The sequence below is a fragment of the Mastigoproctus giganteus genome, chromosome 4 (genome assembly GCF_048544385.1).
Source record: "Mastigoproctus giganteus isolate SK-2022 chromosome 4, ASM4854438v1, whole genome shotgun sequence".
NCBI classification, from domain to species: Eukaryota; Metazoa; Arthropoda; class Arachnida; order Uropygi; family Thelyphonidae; genus Mastigoproctus; species Mastigoproctus giganteus.
In genome coordinates this window covers 95,093,155-95,116,988 of record NC_143578.1, presented here as the reverse complement: position 1 = coordinate 95,116,988, position 23,834 = coordinate 95,093,155, and the positions used below count along the sequence as shown (strand labels likewise).

The following is a 23,834-nucleotide window of genomic DNA, read 5'->3' as shown; positions in this document are numbered from 1 at the left end:
CCATCTTCTTGGGGAAGCAGAAAAACGATTATATAAGTTTTGTATAAAGTGAAAATAATGTGCTGCAGTAGAACAAGACTCAGTTGCATTAGTTCCAATTAAATTTAGAGAGCAACTAGTACACGTTACATAAAATGCAGTAAAACTGTGTTGCTTTAATCTGGCTTGGACTTCTGAATACTTTCCTGTGATATCTGAAGCATTTTCATAACTTTGTCCTCTGCAGTTTGTAATATCAATTGATAAATCTCCTAATCGTTTTAAAATTGTTTTTTCTATATATTCAGCATTGTGATGTTCTACAGGAAGGAAACCTAAAAATTGTTCTTTGATTTTACCATTTTGTGATGTTATCTTATAATAAACACTAATTGATCAAAATGGCTAATGTCAGGGGTTGAATCAACAATAACAGAAAAATATTTTGCTTCTCGAATTTCAGAAACTATCACCTTTTCAACTTTTTCTGTTATCAATTCTCTAAATTCATCACAGGTGTTATGTGAAAGGTAATTGGATTTGTCGGGTCCACAATTAGCATACATCTCTATGTGATTTCTTAAAAAATTATCAAATTTACTCAAATATTTTAGGCAACTTAAGTAATTATCACTACATTCCGTATAAATTTTGTCGTTACTACCCCTAAATCCTAAACCAAGTTTGCTCAAAAGCTGAATGGTTCTAAAAGCTGAAAAGAACTATTGTTCAAAAGAGCAATAGTTATTTTCAAAATATCTCGCCAATAATTTTCTTCAGACTGAATCTGAGGGGCATAGATTCAAACTGAGGAAAGACAATTGTAGAATAGATGTGCGGAAGTTTGCCTTTAGCCAGCAGGTAATTGATTGCTGGAACAAACTTGCATCTGTTGTTGTGGAAGCTGATAGCTTAAATAAATTCAAGGTAGAACTAGACAAACATTTGGAATGAATGGACCAGTGAAATGGAAAGGGTTTTTTTTGGCTGATGCTGCATAAGGTTGCTTTCTTGCATCATGTGCCTCTACCAATGATAATGTTATAATTAGGTTAACACATTCACTATCTTTACACATATATGCATAAAAAGGTTCTAGTTAAAGTTAAAGTGTGTTAGTTGTCTGATGGCACTGGGGGTTTCCCCCATCTCCGCATTGAATTCTTTGTAAGTGACACAGAACTGTGGAGGCTAGAGATTTAAAAAGTGTGTGGGGAGTGGTTTGTTGTGTAGTATTATGTTCTGTTGTTTCTCTAACCATTTAGCCACTTGACCCCTACTGGGACCCACCATTGCTCACACTTTGCCACGAGGAGGTAGGTCATGCACCCAGTAGATTATTTAAGTACTCTGGCAGGCCCTGCCACCTATTTTCTGAGTGGCAAGACATATAAAAAATAAATAAAATAATTGAAAAAAAAATTAAAAAAAAAAAAAAATAATAATAATAATAAATAAATAAAATAAAATGGGAGGGGGGGGCACTAGAATTTGGAAAGGCCGAAAGAGGTTTACGAGAAAGTGGTTGAATTTTTAGATGTTGATTAGAAATTGGTGGCAATGTGTTAGGGGCATACTCAGTTGGTTTAGTTAGAGTGGGAAGGGGAGACTAAAGATTGGGGGGAAACAGGTAGAAGGATGGGGACGAGCCCCACCAGTTAAAATATGGGGGAGGTAGGTAGGGGGAGGTGACAGGGACTCGTCTCCTCCCTCCCCTGCCTGGGGATGGGGTTTTAAAGGGAACTGGGTTATAGTACACAGTTCAGATCGCCAAGTGGCATGTTGGCAGCAAGGCTGCAGTATGTCTTTGTCGGTAATGGTTGTCAGGTCCATGTCTTGTCGAATCCAGTAAGAAGGTCAAACTGCCCATCCCACTCCGGTGGGTGGGATATGTTAGCTGGCAGTTGGGAACCCACCAGGATTCCAACACACATTTACTTCATTCATAATCTGCATTCTCACTCGGATTATGAATAAAGTAAATGTGTTTCTCCCCCCCCCTCACCTGGTGGGTTCCCAACTGCCAGCTAACATATCCCACCCACCGGAGTGGGATGGGCAGTTTGACCTTCTTACTGGATTCGACAAGACATGGACCTGACAACCATTACCGACAAAGACATACTGCAGCCTTGCTGCCAACATGCCATTTGGCGATCTGAACTGTGTACTCTAACCCAGTTCCAAAGGTTCTAGGAGATGTGCTGCAATACATGTCTATGTTCAAAATGCACCCAAGTGCTGTGCCATAAATGTTAAAGGCACATAAAATTAATAGATACTCTGTACTAGCACACTGATTGAATGCTTTGCAGTAATACTTGGCTTTTGTTTACAGACTTGATGCCCAGTTTTATTTGTTCTTTGCCTCTATTCGTGTTATTTTATGTACATGAATTAAACTTTTTATAAAATTTTTAAAAATTGTTCTGAATAACAATTCAGCACAAAGTGTTTGCTTTTAGAAATGAATTCCATGCTTTTAATTTTTAACCATCATGTATGAATTTTCAGAATGCTGGAGATGTCAAATGGTAATTTTTTTTTTTAATATTCTGAGAATTAAGAGACAGTGAACAAGTTCTCTCAATTTAGGTGGCAGCAAATGTGTTAATTTATATAGTTGGTTTTTATTTAAAAATTCCTCTTCCTTGTATTTGTTTGCAAAATCACAAATTAGTTCGTTAAAATCCATCCTGACAGCTTTTTTTTTTTTTTTTTTTTAGTTCAACAGGTATAGCAAGTTCATTTAATCTGGTTGCTCTACAGAATTTATTTTGTCTTTTATTATTTTTAATAGCGAAATGACCATTCAACATTAACCATCGTTACCAGAAATGTAAGAAAAAATTTCCACTATTATATAATAATAGTTATAAATAATAATAACATTATTATTATTATTTGATGTAGTTTTTTTTCTGTAATATTTATAAAAAATTTTATATTGGGAGAGCCCCCATTTCCACAGAACCTTTATGCTTTGCTAATTATCATATTGTGATAGCTACACCTGCAGGTAAATATACAGTATACGTTGCACAGTACAATAACAGTACAGTAAAAGTAAAATTAATTAATATACTGTGCTTTCCCTTCCAAAATATGCCACACTGCATACAATTACAGGCACTCCCCAGCTTACACAATACTCGACTTATGGAAATTCGACTTTACGCAAGTTTTTGCCAGCCGGTATTGTGAAAATATTGTAATGTGAAGCCAATAAAACGTTTTTTTTTTTTTTTGGTAATTCGTTCCAAGACCTCGGAAGTTGAAATTTTCACTATATAACTAAGTTATTTATCACTCTAAATACAAGGTCATTTTTATAATGGAAATTGCACTCTACTTTCATTGTTATCATATGTTCCATTATAAGAATCAATTCTGAACACCTTTTTGATATTTTTCTAAAACACATTTCTGGAGATCACTACCATAAAACAATTTTCACTTTCCGGTTTATTGGGCTTTACTGTTAGTGCAATCTATTATAAACAGGTAGTAAACTTGATCTTATTGCAGTTGCGATAATACCGATAACTGGAATTCTGTTGGTTTTTACGTTATAGTATTATGGTGAAATGAGTTCCCTTTCACTGAAATCTTCAATCATATAAAAAACAAATGAATTTTCAGAATCTTTTCTTCATTCCTATTCACTTATTAAAATGGTGAAGGGAAAGAGACCAACGGAAAGTGCAAGTGCTAGCAGTGCTAAGAAACGAAACAAAATTGATTTAGAAATGAAGATGATTAATTAAGAATTATGAAGCAGGACAAAGTTTGTCTTCTATTGCACAGAATTATGTCTTGCTGCTTCAAAAGTGAATACTATTTTAAAGGACAGCGTGTATATAAAAGAACATGTTAAAGGATCAATGCATTTAAGATCGACAGTAATCAAAAACAGCATTCAGGTGCTATATCAAAGATGGAAAAGCTATTAATAATATGAATGGAAAATCAGATTCAGAAGCAAATGCCCCTGAGTCCAATGGCCATTCAAGCAAAAGCAAGAAGTATTTATGAAGATATTAAGGATAAGTATGGCGAACCCCAAGCCAAGTTCATGGCAAGCAACGGGTGGTTTAATGGGTTCAAGCTTCGCACTGGTTTCCAAAACATTAAAGTATACAGTGAAGTCAGCAGTGCTGATTCTGCAGGTGCAGAGAAATTTTGTGATGTGTTGGAAAAAACCCCTTCTAAATCTCAACAGCGATGTGCTTATCAGCTGGAGAGTTAATTCTGGCAATGATGCTCGAAAGGTAAAACTTGCTGACGTTATGCCAGTCTCCTCTCCCTTTTTGTAATTTTATAATTTTGAAATTATTGTAATTTTGTACACTTTTGTAATTTTTCCTGCACATGAGATAAAAAAATTGAATAAATAATTCTATTTATATGTTCGTTGAACTTTTCGTTTTTGCTTCAATGAAATTCAGCGCGCATAGTTATGAGTGCTGCATAAGCATTTAAGGAAATTCCGACATGTGTAGAGTTCTGCAGAACACAAGCCTTATGTAAGTCGGGGAGAAGCTTTGGAAGAGGAAAAGCAAATCAAGTGTCTTTCACAAAGCAGGCTTTTCGACAACGTATAATGACCTATGTATTTCAAAAGGCAAATTAAATATCCATAATTTCCTAAGAAGTGTGATAAATCATGTGAGGTGTTCATTGTGGAGAATTACGAAAAGTTCTTGACCGGATGGTTGAATGTAAAGGACAATCAACCAGGAAGTGACAGACAGTGAGTTGAGTGTGACAGGATGTGCATTGGGGTGGATTTTCTCCCAATAATAAAAACAAATGTGTTAGATGAGCATACCGAATTCTTAGTCTTGCCAATACCACTTCTTCTCGCCTCTTCTATCTGAACCCAGAGAGCCACAATTTTGGATCTTGCTTTATCTGGTAAAGTTTGCTGGTGATATTACTTTGCCAGATCTGTAACCAATTATGATGAAATGCCTTCTGAATGATAGGCTTATAATCCATATAAGGAATCTGAAGTTGTTGTGAGAGTGTGCAACAGGTTATTTCGCGGCACAATCGGCACTTTCATTTCCTGGAATGACCCAGGATCCAACAAAATGTCACTGACTGTTTGAATTCGCTGCAGGAAAGTAACTGGTAGTGAATGGATTTTGGTATTGGATGAGAGAAGGAGAAATTTTCCTTTAGGCAAAGACCGCATTGAGAGAGTCTGTATAGATTAGGGCACATGAAATGGAAAATTCAACAAACCACTCATGTGCTTGCTATCATAAAAGGACTCCCAATGGGTACTATATACAGGGTGTCTCAAAAATATTGGTACAAACGTTTAGGGGAGGTAGGTAACATCTAAAGGAATGTGAATTGCATAGTAACCCATAACCGGAAACGTCACCGTAAGTCGGTACACGGCGCTGTTCATCAGTTCACAAGAGGGAAAATTTCTGGTTTACTCATTCAAACAGTAGTTGCCGCACAAAGAGCATGAATCGATATACGAACTGTGAGCTGGCAGACATGCATCTAGTGTATGGATTAGCAGAGGGCAATGGACGAGCCGCTCAATGAATTTATGGAGAACGCTTCGCAGACAGATGTACCAGACCACCATTTGTTTGCGCGTGTGCATCAAAATTTGTGCGATTATGGGTCATTTAGAGGTAACAGGAGTAGTGCGGGCAGACCACGTTCGACGCGAACTTCCACTATGGAAGAAAGTGTGTTGAATACCGTCCAGAATAATCCTAATACCAGCACACGTGCCATTGCCTCTGCCTTAGGAGTGTCTCGTTGCAGTGTACAGCGTGTCTGGCACGACGATTCGTTACACCCCTTTCATCTCCAAAGGGTTCAGTTACTGCTCCCCCAAGATAATCCTGCACGTGTGGCTTTTGCGCAGTGGTTTCTCCATGAAAGTGTTCAAGACTTGAATTTTCCAGCCTATGTTTTGTTCACGGATGAGGCTTATTTCACTCGGGAAGGCTTATCCAATCAGCACAATGCTCATGTGTGGGCTCATGAAAACCCACATGGTGTGCGCCCCCCATGCAGCACAACATTGCTTCGCAATAAACGTGTGGGCAGGTATGGTCGGTGACTGCTTAGTCGGCCCATACCTGTTACCATCCCGCATGAACTCCGCTAAATACTGGATCTTTCTTGAACAAGTTCTACCAGGGTTACTTGACGATGTTCCAGCAAATGTGAGATGCAACATTTGGTTTCAACATGACGGGGCGCCTGCCCACTATGGAAGGTGTGTTCATGACCATTTGAACAGGTGTTTTGGACATCGATGGATTGGCCGTGGTGGACCCGTTGCCTGGTTCCCACGCTCACCTGATTTATCGAGCCTTGATTTCTTTCTGTAGGGGGGGGCCTAAAATCTATCGTGTATGAATCGCCTGTGGAGAAGGAAATGGATCTCGTGGCGAGACTCGTCTGCACTGTTGCTGCTGCTACTGTCAAAGAAACTCCAGGTGTGTTCATGCCGCATCCATGCTGCATCGGTGTCACGCATGCATCACGTCTCCCGGTGGGACCTTCGAGCATCTGTTGCAACATCATGAAATGCATCCATCTCGTACTCCATATTATGTCAAATAAATGTTTGTCCCTAATTACTGTCTTGTGTCATTTCTGCTTCTTGTTCCCCTGCTACTACTACTTTTCCGTGACGTTTCCGGTTATGGGTTCCTATGCAATTCACATTCCTTTAGATGTTACCTACCTCCCCTAAACGTTTGTACCAATATTTTTGAGACACCCTGTAGATAAGAAGAAGGATGTGATGGGAGACTCTGGATCTAAGCTGCATATTGAGACAGCAATATTTTCCTTCGAAGGTGTAATGGAAGGTCATACGCTTCAACGTAAAGGTTTTGTACTTTGATTTTGAACATAACTCCTGTCTAACTGATCTGAGTAGAGTTCCAGTTTGCCTTTACGAACTTCCAGGTGGATTGTTGCTTGAGAGTTGAAGTTACCCATGTTCGTGACGAGCAAAGGATTGGAAAGTGATCACTGTTTAGGGGATTGTTTATCACTGACCATGTCATACTTGAAAAAATTGAGGGTGAGCAGATTGATAAATCTACTGCAGAGGTGGATCCTTTGGGTAGGTGAATATATGAGGGAGATCCAGAGTTTAGTTTAGTTAGGTTATTACTATTCACAAATGATTCAATCAATTTGCTTCTTATGTCCATCGTAGATGACTCCCCATAATGGATGGTGGCCATTGAAGTCACTGAAAAAGCAGATTGGTGACAGGAGTTGCATAATAAGATTATCACGTTCTGTATTGAAAAATGGTTGAGAAGGTGGAATATATGTAGAAGCAAGGGTTATTGATATACTGATTGAAATATACGTGCTGCCACAGCTTCTAGACTAGTTTGTTACTGAATGTGCCTGGAGAGTTTATTTGATTTCACAAGCACAGGAGATTCCAAGAGCCTGTCTTTTCTATACATTGTATAATTCATAAATTTTGGTGAAGCTTGTGATGATAAGAAAGTTTCCTGAAGACATACTCCTATCGGATTGTATTATATTAGTAAATCTCTTAAGTCTTCAGAATTGCTGCTTAGTCCTCTGCAGTTCCACTGTAAGATGTTAGACAATATTTAGGTTTGGTTGTCAGGGACTGATCTGACTGTTTTTTTTTGAAAGTGGGGTATCTCTGTCTGCCTTGTTTTATTTTTTATTTTTTTGGGAAAAAGGGGCACCCAGAATCCATGGTGTCATAAAATGGGCTCCTAATTATCTAAATGCTCATCTGTTTCCATACTGCTGGTGGGAGATTTAATTTTTTTTTTTTGAGCCTGAGTCAGATTTTAATTGTTCTTTGTCAACTAGGACCGAAAGAGTATCAACAGGGATGCAGACTGGGGTATTTGTTGCTTCACAAGTTTTTTTTTTTGGAGGAACATCTTTTATTTTTAGTTGCTGTAAGTGTAGATTTCAATCAGTTCGCTAGAGAGGTGTCAGGCAGAATTGATACATCTGCTTGTGCTGCAGTAGAAACCAAGTTTTTTTGAGTGCGAGCTGCATAGGTACGACTACTAGGTAAGCTCAATATAACTTGCCTACGTGCCTCAGGAAATGTAACTTTATTTTCTATTTTATATTTTTAAATTTTCTTTCCTGTTATCCATAATTCACAAGTTTTGGAAAAGACTGAATGGCTTCATTTGCAATTTGGGCAAACAGGGTTTTTGATGACTGAGCAATCTGCTATGCCCTTTTTATCTGCAGATGGGACATATGGCATCACCTCGAAACGTCTGCTCGGAATGACTGTATTTCTGACATTTAAATCGGGATTTGGAATGTTTAGGTTAATTAGTAATTATGGTATGCTACTGCAACAAGGTCTAATGAAATTAAGCAGATGGGCTGAGAAGTGACAACTGAAGTTTAACATTGAGAAATGCTAGGTACTTCATATCGGTTGCAATAATCCCATATTAACAAACCAAGAATGTGGTTCTAAACTCAGCATAATGGAGAATGAAAAAGTAATTGTGCAGCCAAACTTCCTGGCAGCACAGAAAGGCTGCCATGAAGTTTGGGGTTTTGTCAATGATATACAGAAATTTTCCAGCAGGAATAAGGAATGATTATCTCATGGTATAAGGCAATGGTCAGGCCAAAGATCTGTTCAGACAGATATTAGTGGGGGGAACAAAAGGGCACTCTTACCATGGAAAAGCTTAAGTTCTACAAACTGCAGCATCTGGAGACTAGACACCTGTGAAATCAGATAAAGATGTTTAAGGCTTTAAATGGATTGAGTAGGTGCAATACTTATGAAATCCTTATAAATTTCCCCAGGGCTCACATCTGGTGAGTATGGGCTTGGCACACCCAGGGTCCTGAGCTGGATATCATCATTCTTCTCTTTCTTGGTGATTCCCTTCCCTTCTACTTCCAACTCTCTCTCTCTCTCAGGGTAATTCAAAAATTTTTTTTTAGCTCATGAGCCTCAGGCTTCCTTGCACCATATGGCTGCTAATAATAATGATCAAACTTACCATATCACCTATTGGACAAGTGCTATGGGAAGTTTTGCTTTTTTTTTGGCTGATGCTGTATAAGTTTGCTTTCTTTCATCATTCCCTACTACTAATAATAATGCTATCTCATGCACAAACAACTTCAAGTAATATAATGAGGCACAAAGTTCATAATAACACCATCCAAATGGGTGTAGAAAAGGCTCAGAAACTATTTGTCAAAGTCACATTAAGAAAAAGCTGGGTACTATGTGAATACCATATGGTATCCACCCCTCCACCATTTAATTCAGTAAAATGCTGAATTAATCAAGTGGAAGGTGGAACAATGTGTGGATCCACTGTACTACCACCAGCTAGAGGTAATTCATATCCACAGCACAGGACGTATCATTAAACAGAACAGTGAAGTTCATAATCACCATCTTTGAATTTTTTTTTCTCTGTGTTAATCGCGTATGGCACAAAGCAAAGAAGTGAGGGGGGGATGCAGGAATAAATCATACATTTGCATATGAAAATAATGATGAAAACACTTCTAGACATCACCATGAGATCACAAGATTGTATTTTAGAGCTGGCAGTATAAGAAAAAGTATGGCTGAGAAAGACAATACATATTATTTTTTTTTTTTTTTTTGATTTGGTAGTTGTTGGCGCATCGGCTTCTGTGGCCATATTGCACCTCCCAAGGTTTTTGCAGTACTTTGATCCAGCCCGAGGCGGGAATCGAACCCGCGACCTTTGGGTTGCCAGGCAGGTATTTTACCCACTCGGCTAGCCCGGTCGGCAATACATATTATCAAAAGCTAGTGTTGCAAAGGGATTTTGGTTTTAAATATTTTATTTACATTTTCAATTGTACAGTCTTTATATCCTATTTATTTTATATTTTATATATATATATAAAAATTTTGATATGAGAATTTAACAATATAAAATATTATTAATTAATGGTTTATGGATGGACACTTAAATTTAAGCAGAAAGAACCTAACGACCATAATGGATACATAAATGGTAAGTATAAAGGTAGGTAGATGATGTCAAATTGCTAATGGAATTGAAATTGTAATTACGGAGAACAAAGAATAGAAAGATGGTAATAATAAGTAATTAGAAGTACTTAATGCTGTGTCCTATGACTTCCGTGCCTTCTTCTGGGGCCAGCCACCGAAATCAAAGTTAAAAATGACAAGAAGTACAGCATCTGTTTCTGACATGAAATATATGCAGCACATGGTACTCATGGAAATTCAATATTGAACGTAAGGGTTAAAATTTAAATTTTAATTTTTTATTAAAAAGTTAATTTTATTTATTTATTTATTAATTTTATTTATTTTAATTAAATTTAAATTTTAACCCTTAGTTTCAATATTGAATTTCCACAAGTACAACGTGCTGCGTATATTTCATGTCAGAAACAGAGGCTGTACTTCTTGCCATTTTTTCCATTTGATTTTGGCAGCTGACCCCAGAAGAAGGCGCTGAAATCATAGGACACACAGCATTCAGTACTTCTAATTACTTATTATCATCTTTCTAGTCTTTGTTCTTCATAATTACAATTTCAGTTCCATTAGCATTTTTACACTATCTCCTTTATATATTTCTTAATTTCTGAGAATTTTATTAAGGTAGTAATTATCATTCTGATGTTCTGTTTCTAGTATATTGGACAACTTAAATGATGGCTTGCCCAGATCCATAATCAGGCATAGACTACATCAATAGTTCATGTTTAGGAGTGCTAGAATTGGGCTCAGCTGCAAGCAATAATTAAACTCCATTATACCAACGTGTCAAGTCATTCTTCTGGTAAAATAACAGATCAGAACCATACTCAGAATAAAGAAAAGTGAGAGTCCAGGCTCACGACATTATAACATTTCCCATTTTTTTTACCCCTACAGAATTTTAGGGTGAAAATTTGAATTATATGCACACACCTACAGTGAAACAACAGGAATATCTCTTAGCACAGTAAAAAATAATAATAATAACTAAAAGAAGGAAGACATGCTATTCAATGTTGGAAAGAGCACTTCCCTCACACATTCCTAAATGCAAGAAAAGTTAAATAGTAACCTTACATAAAATAAATGAAGTCTCACCTTAAATTGTCTAGTGGTAGCTGTGAAAACTGATTTGGATTTAGACTGTATATAGCTTTAAATGGAAAAAGCAGCAACTTTAGAGAAAGTTGTTCATCAAAAAACCAGGAATAATTCCCAACAGAGAACAATACAATGCAATAGAGGACAATATAATACATATGTGCATGCAAGTCATACAGCAGTAAAGTGTTGGTTATCTCCTAATGAAAACAATACACTCTTGCCAAATGGTAAAAGCTCTTGATTACTTACTGTTCATGCTGGAAGAAGTAAGAGGTTTGAAAAAACACTCAATATTAATTTTTAAATCAAAAATAAAGGAATAGAGATTATCAATGATGTTAACCTAGAAAAATTTTTTAAAATAGATACAAATCTCAAACCAAATAACTAATCGTTCATCTTGTAAGCTTGATTTCTGTGGAAGGGAAAATAATAAGGTCAATAGATAAAGAAGTAATGCAGGATCATCTTCATAGGAACTCAATTATATGGCAGTCACAGCATGAATCTGTTAAGAGTAGATCTTGTTTGGCCAATCTGATTAGCTACTATGACACAGTCACAAAGGAACTGGATGCAGAAATTAATTTTGACTTAATATACTTAGATTTCAGTAAAACTTCTGATACTGTTTGAAATGAAGCACTACTATACAAGCCAAACCAGCATGGAATTTGGGGAAAGGTTACTGTTATGGATGAAGGGACGGTTCAGTGGCAGACAGAGACATAGCCGAGTGGTCAGGAGCATGAGTGCATAGCACGAGTTCCTTGAGTGGACCGGGGTTCAAGCCCGTGACTACTGAATACGATAAATATTTGTACTGATGATTTATTGTAAACTCTACTGACTTGGTTGTCGTGCCAGAGTATAAACAGAAAATTTATTTATTTATTAATGGCTATTCCTCTTCATGGAGTAATGCTATGAATGGGTCCCTCCCCCACCTGATGATTTAGTGTTTGGCCCCCTACTCTTTTTAATATTTAAAAACAATTGATGCAGGCATATCAATTTAAATATCTAAGGGGTTTTTTTGCTGAAAAAAAGGAAATTGATATTTAAAACTTCAGAAGAATTAATTTCAAAATAGCATACCACTTGTGTAATATCAAACAAGGCAGTGGAGAATGAAGAAGACAAAGTATTAATTGTACAATCTGGCATGAAATGTTTTGAACACAGAGGGGCTTCTAGGGCAGTTCATGGGGTTGTATCAATGATATACAGAGATTCTGTCAATAGGAACAAAGATGTTTGCTATTTGGTTTTTAGGAGCATTAGCAACTAAGGCCATATTGTTCCGGGATATGAAGTGGTCATTTCCTGACCTTTCCGCATCCTCAGTATTTGGTGGTGACAGACTCGAACCCCGGTCTAATCAAGAAGCGTGTGCTATGCACTCGCTGCTCCTTCCCACCTGGCTACGGAGGTGCCTAGGAACAAAGAAGAAATTATCTTGTTATATAAGGCAATGGTTAGACTGCTTCTTGAATGCTGTACACAGGTTTATAACCTCATTTTAGGAACAAATACCGTATTTCCCCATGTATAAGACGCACCTTTTTTCGAAAAATTTGGGGTCTAATAACTGGGTGTGTCCTATACAGTGGTTGTAGATTTTTTTACTTGCATTTCCCACTTTTTCGCATTTGTTGTCTTTGTGCTCATTGTTTCGCACTTGTTACCGGTATATTAGGTTATGTTTTGCCAAGTTCTGCCCAGAAATGGCTCAGAAAAGAATTTCATACAGTGCTGAATTCAAGTTATGAGGAGTTGTATGAATTTTATGATTAATAAAACTTGAGTTCAATAACTTTATGTAATACATTTTTTTTCAAATTTCGGGCCCCAAAATTAAGGTGCATCTTATACATGGGGAAATATGGTATCTGTTTGAAATGGCATAGAAACAAGTGACAATTTTTTCAAACTGTCACTTGTAAATTAACCAAATAAAAAGGTTAGTTTATGGAACAGAAGTATATTTTTACCACAAAAGACTTGAGTTCTGTAAATCATGATCTAGAAGTTATGCATCTGCAAGGAGACCTAGTTGAAATGTTTATAGCTATATAAATATTTCAACCAGGTCAGTTTCTTTCTGTGATTATAAACACAAAGATACTATATTTAAATCGGAAATGGATAGATCTAAATTGGAAAACTGCAGGACAGGCGTGCAGACGTTTGCCTTCAGCAGATTTTTGGAGTAAATTCTTAGTGTTGTGGAAATGAGTAATTTGAATAAATTTCAAGATGGGCTAGACATATTATTTTTGGTCCTTGAGGTTGTCACAGACATTCTCTCAGATATGCCAGACAAGCTGTACATGCTACTTGGGAGTCTAAAACGCTGATGGCACTGATATTCGGGTGACACTCAAGTCAAGTGGACCCAATTTCGGCGAAGTCCGGACGGTCTGTGACAGCCAAATCCTCTGCTTGCACCTTCACGATGGTGGGACTGTTAGTAATCCTGGGTATAACCTCCATGCACAAGTACATGGTGGGTGACCACCCAGGTGTGAACCAACGTAAGCAGGGGTCGAGGTGTGGTGCACACACCACATGGAGGAACACTGCCCCTCTACGTTACCAGGCAGCACTAGGTGGTAGATGATTCTCATCAACCGGTGAAATACCACTTCTTTGCTTATTGGAGGCTTGAAGTGGTGGAACCCATGTTTAGTCTCTAGAGCTAAGTTCCGGTCAACCCTTCCCTATCTCTTCCATCATTTAGTATGATTGATGACTTTTGAGGTTATGATGAACGTCGTGGCGTGATCCAATATTCCTTACATTTCGAGGGCACAGCTCTAAAACAGTTTTCGCAGGCTGGCTGCTAGTTAGTACACTGGACCGAACCTATTGGTAACTCTCTAGGAGGCTTCCGGATCAGCTAGTGTATAATCTTGCTACCTCTACTCTGCCAAATAGTGACTGGAGGGAGTCCGATTAGTGTGTATGCGGGGAGCATTGTCGAGGCCACGTTATGTCAAGGATCTGGGTATATTCTTACCACGTGTACGCCATATCCAAAAATTTCATTACTTCATACAGCATGTCCCACCCACCTTTTCTTACTATTGAATACACCATGAAATGTCAAACTAATAGAGCAAGCTTATCTGCAAAAAGATCTAAATCTCCCAAGCACTTCCTAATTCATTTCACAAATATACGTAATGCCAAACAAACTCGTGTTGTTTGGCATTACAAGAATGCAAAATGGGATGACCTGCGAGACTTCTTTTCTTCTTTTCCATGGTCGGATTACTGTTTCAAAACTTCTGATGTCAATGTTTGCTCAGATTGTGTCAGTGAAATTATTCTTGCAGGAATGGAATCCTTTATCCCACACTCCACTTTAAAATCTCATCCTTTATCTAAACCTTGGTTTTCCAATAAATGTGTTAAGGTTGTTCAAGAGAAGAATGTTGCATATCGTAATTGGCTTGTTTCCAATTCTTCAGTTTCATTTTCTGCCTACACCAAAGTTGGCAACAATTGTAAAGCAGTTATTAATCAGTCCAAACTAGAGTTTGAACAGGCTAAGACTAGAAAACTTGCTTCTTGACCTAATGGTAGCCGAGCATTCTGGTCTCTTGCCAAAGCTATTGGCCGCAACTTTTCCCATCTCTGCTCCCACCTCTGTCCAAACCAGATGGTTCTGTTGTCACTTCAGCCAAGGATAAAGCTGACCTGCTAGCATCCTATTTTTCATCTAGTTCATGTATTAATGATCTTGATAAAACACCTCCCCCATTCCCAACACGCTCCATTCAATGCCTCCTGTGGTCTTCCGTCAAAAGGATATCAGAAGGATTTTGACGAATCTCGATGCTAACAAAGCTCCAGGTCCTGATGGTATTTCTCCACTTGTTCTCAAAACCTGTGCTCCTGAACTTACTCCTATACTTTGCTGCCTTTTTTCACTTTTTTATTCCAAGGGTGTTTTTCCTTCTGCTTGGAAATTTGCTCATATCCAGCCAGTTCCTAAAAAGAGTGACAAATCCCTCCCATCCAATTATCGTCCCATATGGATTCCGTCAGTGTCGATCCACTGGTGATATTCTGGCTTATGTTACCCATTTATGGACTAATTCAATGGAAAGGTTCTGTGAAACACAAGTAGTTGCTCTTGACATCTCAAAGGCTTTTGATCGTGATTGGCATAAAGGTCTTCTAAACAAGCTTCCATCTTATGGTTTGCCAACTGTTTTTAGTAATTGGTTATCCAGTTTTCTCTCTGATCGCTCACTGAGGGTGATGGTAGATGGTTCTCTGTCTTCTAACTTCTCCACTAATGCCGGTGTCCCGCAAGGTTCAGTTCTTTCCCCCACTCTTTTCCTCTTGTATATTAATGACCTTCTTCCATTGACTGGAAATCCTATCCATAGTTTTGCTGATGATAGCACACTGCATTCCACTTTCCATTTTGAGAAACCTTGTCCTGCTCAATCAGCTTCAACTTCTCAAAAATCTGCTGCCAATTCCTTAAATGCCGATCTTGAGGTAATTCTCCAGTGGGGCAAAGACAACTTAGTTGATTTCAACCCTTCTAAAACTCAGTCTTGTCTTATATCTCGCAAAAAGGATTCTTCTGCTCCTATGCTTATCTTTAGTGACACTCCGATTTCTAGGCAAAATGATATATCTCTTTTGGGGATTACCCTGACTTCAAATCTCTCTTGGCACAAGCACATTACAAATATTGCTTCCTCTGCATCTAAAAAACTTGGTTTTCTCTTTTGCTCTCGGCGATACTTTTCTTCCAAACAGCTGCTCACTCTGTATAAATCGCAAATCCACCCTGCCATGGAATATTGTTCCCACAGCTGGGGTGGTGCCCCCAAAACCTCTCTCAGGCTTCTTGATTCCATTCAGAAGAGGGCAGTTAGGTTAATTAATGATTCATCTCTAACAGAGTCTCTCCACTCGCTTTCTCATAGACGTACTCTTTCTGCTGCATGCCTCTTCCACAGATATTTCCATGGGCACTGTTCTTCTGAATTGGCTTCTATAATTCCTGCTCTCTCTTTCAAAACAGTCCGAACACGAGCCGCCACCAGCCAACATCCATTTACTGTCCAACTTCAAACCCACAGAATCAACTTTTCATATTCCTCATTTATTCATTCAACTGCCGTTTTCTGGAACAACCTTCCTTCATACGTAGTAGTAGTAGTAGTGGCACGTGATGCAACAAAGCAAGTGTATGAGCTTATGCTGCATCAGCCAAGAAAAAAAAAAAAAAAAAAAAATCACACCATTCCCTCCAAATGCCTGTCCAGTTCCTCCTTAAATTTATTTAACCTATCAACTTCTACAACAACAGATGGAAGTTTGTTCCAGCAATTAACCACCCGCTGGCTAAAGGCAAATTTCCGCACATCTATTCTACATCTGTCCTTTCTTAATTTGAACTTATGTCCTCGTAGGTTCGTAATCTGAACAAGTGGAAGGATCCCATCAGAATTCAGCGTGCTCAACCCATTCAAGGCCTTATAGACCTCAATCAGATCACCGCGCAGGTGCCTAGTCTCCAGCCACTGCAATTTGCAGAACTTAAGCCTCTCTTGGTAAGAGGATCCCTTCATTCCCCTCACCAATCGTGTTGCTCTTCTCTGTACACGCTCAAGCAAATCTACATCCTTCCTAAAATGAGGCCTCCAGACCTGTACGCAGTACTCAAGGCGTGGCCTGACCATTGCCTTATACAGAGGGACAATCACCTCCTTTTCCCTGCTAGCAAAATTCCTATATATCATTGACAAAACCCCATGACCTGCCCTAGCAGCCTGTCTGCATTGCTCAGAAAACTTCATATCTGACTGCACAATTACTCACAGATCTTTTTCATTTTCTACCACCTTAAGTGTGGTACCACACAGTTGGTACGTTTCTCTGGGGTTACTTCTACCCATATGCAGTACTTTGCATTTGTCAAGGTTAAACTTCAATTGCCACTTCTTAGCCCATCTGCCCAAATTATCTAGATCCTGTTGCAGTAGCATACTGTCATTAACAACCCTGCCAACCTTTGTGTCATCTGCAAACTTCGACATTAAGCCTGATATACCTTCATCAATATCATTGATAAATACACAAAACAACAGTGGACCCAACACCGAACCCTGTGGGACTCCACTAATAACATTAGTCCACGAAGAGCAGCACCCATTAATTACCACCCTCTGTCTTCTTCCACTTAACCATCCTTTTATCCATTGTAGCAACTTACCCTTAATACCATTCTGCTCCAATTTGTACAGTAGTCTTCCATGCGCAACAGTGTCAAAAGCTTTCCTGAAATCCAAGTATATGATATCAAAATTATTTTTTGCATCCAGTTCCTTTGTGACCACATCATAATAACCAATCAAATTTGTCAGACAAGATTTTCCCTTAACAAGCCCATGCTGTGTCTGAATTATTGCTGCAGTCTTGTCTAGATGATCCTGCAATGCATCTTTAACCAGTGACTCCATTATTTTACCCGTAACAGAAGTTAAACTAACTGGTCTGTAATTACTCGTGTCACCCTTCAATCCACCTTTGTGAATTGGGGATACATTTGCACATCTCCAGTCCGTGGGAACCCCCCCTGAATCCAAGGATGCTCTCATAATTATGGCTAAGGGTTTGCTTAGTTGCTTTGGCGCCTCCTTTAAAATAACTGGATAGATCCCATCCACCCCAGGTGCCTTTCTTATGTTTAACTTCAACAATTTCTCCTCCACTTTGCTCTCAGTTATTACAAAATCATTAAGCACACTGCTACAATTTGATAACCTTCTTCCATTTTCAAACTGTAATAATTCCTCACGTGTGAATGTAGATGCAAAATACTCATTCAGTTTGTTTGCTATCTGAGCAGGATCATCAACAGTTGAACCATCGATGTCAAGTGGACCAATCATATTCACCCCTTCCTTTTAGAGTTTATATAAGTATTTCCTGAAAATTACAATCTACATTAGTCCAAGTCCAATGTCAACAAATATCTTCTTTCGTCTTCTCCACCTCCAACCCAAGCATGGTACTAAGTACTATAGGTTCTAATACCTCTCGTGTTTGGAGTTCACATAAAAAAAAAGTGGGGGGGAAGGAAGTGGGTAAATTTTTTATTTATTTTTATGGCTTATGCAGCTGCTTAGCTTGATACCTAGCATCATTTCTCCACTACTAATATTAATTATAATAGATAATGGCAGCTATCACCATGTCCAACAAAATAAAAAAATAAATAAAAAACAAAAAAAAAAAAAAACAAATGAGCAAATCTGAATGGAAAATAAAGGAATAGCTGCAGCAAATCAATGTAAAATAGTGTTTATGTGAGAAAAATCACTATTTCTGGAATTAGCTAAAATGATATTGAAGTATAATTACCACATAGAATTGATGAAATCTTTAAGGCTCATGGATATATTATTTATAAGCTTCCACCACAGGTATCAATCAAATTGAGTCCAGGGACAAATCCAGGGCTAAACAATTCCAGAAAATAACATGCTATCACCCCCCCCCATGCTCTTTAACAACAACAGGAACAAATGTATTAACAAACATTTCTCTTTGTTAATACATTTAAGTGAACAAATGCACTCAAATGGAAAAAAATACATCCATTTGATCATAATTCATACCATCAGAGAAGAAACGAGAAGAAAGCATGCAAGAAAGAAAGAAAGGTACAGGTAGTTCTCGACTTTATGAGTTAATTCCTTCCTAGCACGCACTCGTAAAGTGGGAATTTATTTCCCATAGACATCATGTTAAAAATAGGGGTTACGTCATCAACAATGAAATTAGTTAGCTAATTAGTTTAAACAATGATTGATTTATCCAAAGAAATGAAAACGTAGCCTTAAAATCAAGCAAATTATAATAATAGAGAAATTATTTATGACTTACAAATGTTAAAGAATGTTTATTCTTCATCATCATCGAATAAATGCGCACTAGTTGATCACTCATTATTGGCTCAGCACTTGTTGGTTTGTTGCACAAGGAGTTGTCTTCTTCAGAAATGCTTTAAGAGGCATTTATTTCCAAGATAATCTTCTCTTTTCTTTATAAATTTCAATTGCATGCATAAGCATTTTTTAACGGAACACACATATTGCAACTAACATGATTTGCGCAAAGTAACAAGTTTATGAAGCTTAAAAAAAAAAAGGAATGAAGAGAAGATTCTGAAAATTTATTTATGTTTTTATACGATTGAATATTTCAGTAAAGAGCAAACACATTTCACCATAATAATGTAAAAACCCACACAATTCCAGCTATCAGTATTTTCACAAATGCAATAACGTCGAGTTTACTACCCGTTTATAATTGCTTACTTTAACAGAAAAGCCCAATAAACCGGAAAGTGAAAATTGTTTTTATTGTTTAATGGTCGTGACTTCCAGAAATGTGCTTTAGAAAAATATCATAAAGCCATTCAAAACCGGTTCTTATAACATATGAAAACGATGAAAGTGTAGTGCGTTTAATGATTTGAATTGGTAACTTCATTTTTACACTATAAAAATGATCTTTTAGGGAGTTATATAGCAAAAATTTGAACTTCCGAGGTTGTGGAATGAATTACCAAAAAACAATGTGTTATTGGGTTCACATTACGATATTTTTGTAATACAATGGTAACAGATTAATATCGTAAAGTAGGGTACACTGTATTGTATAGCTACGTGCGTGGTTTGAAATGCAGTATTTATGAATGTTTAACATTCATTTTTTGCAATTAATGTTCATATTTTCGATTTTGTTGATACTTAAAAAAAAACTCGTAAAGCGAAAACTGCCTGTACTAGCTCCAACAAGGGATATTCTAATCCCCACACCCATATTCAAGCCAAATTTATTTCATGTAATTCTATATGTTAACAATATCATAAAGGATACTTTCTTTAGCATGTTCTTCAGGTATAATTGTATAGCCATCAGGATCTACTTGTGGGTGTGTCTGAAAAATAAAATATAAAGTTTAACTTAGGCAAAGATTTTATGGGCAAAATAAAATTATAATGCATGTAACTGAATATGTCATTATCAACAAGTAAGAGACATTCTGTTAAAAACAAAGATTAAAAATATAATTAGCCAAAAGAATTTTTAAGCATATTCACAAACGAACAAGGAACCTATTAGGTTTCAGCATATGCAGTCTGTCTGTCATTATGCAATGACTCAATTTTCAATAAGCCAATTTTCAAAAAAATCTCATATTTGGCTCTTTTAGAAAGATCTTTTGAGCCAGTCTACATTTATTTAAAATTGGAAAAGAGAAATCAGAGTTTTATTTTTTATTCACACCTCACATTATCTTTATATACTGGGTGTATCATAACATGTGAGACCCACTTCATGGATGGATAACAATAAAAATAAGTTCATGTAAGCTTAAGGTCTGATTCTTGTTTCCAAGTTACAGCCATTATTGTGTTCCAGCAACTATCTGCTTATGTTTACAGGAAATACTCAAAATGACCACTGTGCACCTAGCCAATACCTCATCATAAACTTTTGAGTCTGTGAGGAGGTCTGTCAGATTGCTGTTCTGGTGTTGATAGGTTTACCAGCATCTGAAATTTGTTTTCTAAATGAGCAAATTATTATAAGACATTCATGTATTCTCTGAAAGGTTGTATTTGGCACATGACAATTAGGGAAGTTTTCTGGATACAGACACACACATCTTACATTAGCTGCACTGAATCTAACAAATCCATACATGAGATACATGTCTGCCATCTCTCAATTTGAATAAGCTTCCATTATCACAGCAAATGCAGTATCAAAATGTTAATAACAAACTCCAAACGTAGTGCCCTCAGGAGAACTAACGGAAATCACTCAAGGCTTTCTATAAGATATCAAGATATTTACTGTTTGTAAATAGTTGAATGGAATCAGCTATGCTAATCCAGTTTGTGGAATGAATTGCTGGAACACAAAAATTATTGTGTTGTAACTTGGAAACAAGGCAAAATCAGACCTATGTTTACATAAACTTTTTTTTTATTGTTTTTAGGTCCTAAGTCCATCCCTAACGTGGATCCCACACTGTATATATATATATACAGTAAACCTTCGATTTAATGGACTAATAGGGGAGAAGGGGTGTCCGTTAAGGCTGAAAGTCCGCTAAATACATTTGTAAGTTGGTGGGGGCATTTTTATTGTTCTTAATGTAAAAAAAAAAAGCTTTAATATGAAATATGGTACTGTACAATATAAAATCATGTTGCAATTTGGCCTTTGATTTATGGATATCAGAAACAGTTTGTTTTTTTTACGCCGTAAATTTCACAAACATGTGCTACTGAGACACCCTGTTCTAATTTCTGTGCCACATTTAAGTTCACACACTTTCTTCCTCTATCACTTGATGCCATTTTAAATTGTAAGGATTGCAAAATTATTTAATAAATAAAGTCAAAATTCAGAAATCACAGAAACACTCTGTATACAACCTGACCACACAATAAGTTGAGGCAGACTGAGACAGAAACAAAGCGAGTCGGTAGACCTGCAGTATAGTGTCCCAAGTCACGTTCAGCTCACAAGTCACTGCCTGCTCAATTAATAGTTGCTCCCAGCAGACATACTCTTGTTCTACCCCACCTATCCTTATTACAAAAAAAATTCCCCATTTGCCTGACAATGGAGTCTCCTAATAAAACAATGTCCTTTTTAACCAGAGTAGTTTCCACTTGGTTTTTCTGTTTTGAGGCCCGAATCGGGTGTGCATCATTTGGTAGATTGCTGGAGTCTCGAGTCCCTGACGAGTTCCCAGATGCATTATTCTCGAGGGCAAGCACCCGTTTTTTCAGTGACTCAAATTGTTCCATCAGTGCACCAAATTGTAATTTAAGATCGATGCACTCCTTGCATCAATCACAAAGAAAAGAATCTCCCGCCCAGGTCGACCTTGGAAAACATTCCACAGGTTCCACAACGGATTAAATCATGACTCACCTGTAAATCGCCATCGGCTATTTCCGTGTGAGTCACAATACCCTGTGACGTGTTTAAGGCAGATTTCGTAACTACCATTATAAAATTAGCTAAATATCAATGAAAATTAACTTTAAAAAATTATATCTATAATATTATAAAAATCAAACTGTTACAGGAAAACCTATAACAAAATAATCCAACAATATCTAAATAAATAAAATATTTAAAAGCACTAATCAACAGTAATCCAATCCACTTAACTGAGAAGCCCTGATGAAGTGCATCTGCTCACCTCAAATGCCTACACTCAAATGTCAACACTCGAATTTATCACTTAATTTGATTTCATCATCTTCTGGAACTGAATTCCAGGGGAATTTCTTCAATTCAGCTTTTGTAAGCCTAAATCAGACAAGTGCAATCACCACCTCCTCCAATTTTCTGTTTACAATTATTTGGAAATACGGATGTGATGAGAATTATTTGGAAATACAAATAAGTGATACATTAGTATATCCACTAATGTATTACACATACATTAGTGGATATACTGTGCGATGCAACCTTCAAAACACAGAATACAAGTACTACCTAGGGTCAACATAAGAAAAACAGTTCTATACATGTGCTCCAGAAAGGTTTAATTGAGTTTGGTTCATTTTATTAAAAAAAATTACACAAATCGTTATTTGGATAAAGTAAATAACCTTTTCAACATAAGTAAAAATATATTTTTACTTATATTTTACTCCAGGTGCTCTTTCTGTGGCATAGTGTGCAGGTAAATCAAGAAATTGAAATCAATGAAAATATAAGCACTTCAACCTCACATGCAAGGCTGATGTTAATTACACCATGTAAGGCTGAAGGTGTACAAAGGAGTGATGTCCTTATTACACAGAGTCTGATGGTGTAATAAGGACAGCATTTCAGTAATTCACTGAAGAAGTGGTACAGGAAGTACCATGAAACATCTGAGAATAATCTGTAATCCTTTAGAAAATAACAAGAAGATTACACTTTACACAGGTAGTGCTTATTTTCTCACTAATTTCCATATATTTTTCATTTTCCCAATTTGTGAAAAATCCTTATGCAATACAAAAAAAAATAAAATAAATAAAATAAATAAATAAAAAAGATGTTAATTTTGAATTTAGTGCGGCAAACTTAGGGAATAAAACATACAGTAGAGCATTGATAATCCAAACTAATTAGGACCAGATAGTTTGTACTTCTAATTTGTTTGGATTTTTGAACTTATAAAATCCAGTGCCTTTTCATACAACAAAGGTCCAGATATTGGTTCTCCTAAACTTTGTCTCTGTGTGAACCACAAATAAACAGCATCTTCAATGGATGGGTAGCTGTTGTCATAGTTTTTCTTTTTTTTTTGCATCATCTGAATCGATGCAAACTTTAAAAATTTTTCCTTGTTGTTTTTAATGTCTGTTATGTCTTTCCAACCTCTCAAAATTTTGCTAACGAAGACCCACTTTCTCCCTTTGAAAGCCTTTTTAAAATCTCAATTTTTGATTCAATTGTTAAAAATTTCTGCTTCCTTAAGTACAAAGAAAACTACAATACGGTAAAATAAAACTCTGTAAAAACTTAAAAATCTTTTTATTGTGTTAGCTGCAATTTCTGCGTGCCATGTTCTTTGTTATTGATTGACGTTTGTCTTTTTTTACTGTTTTAGAATTTATAAATGCCCAAAAAATGTTAGCAAACA

At 36.9% G+C, this 23,834-nt stretch overlaps 1 protein-coding gene across 2 annotated transcripts in view; it reads right to left on the bottom strand.

Annotated features, from left to right (window-relative positions):
- LOC150086924 (F-BAR domain only protein 2) overlaps positions 1–23,834 on the bottom strand; it is a 726,598-nt gene that overhangs the window by 343,706 nt on the left and 359,058 nt on the right. For both annotated transcript variants that reach the window (XM_090372823.1, XM_090372824.1), the window contains one exon: positions 20,045–20,105. In XM_090372823.1, coding sequence (XP_090228949.1) covers positions 20,045–20,105 — 61 coding nt within the window. The remainder of the gene's footprint in view (positions 1–20,044; positions 20,106–23,834) is intronic.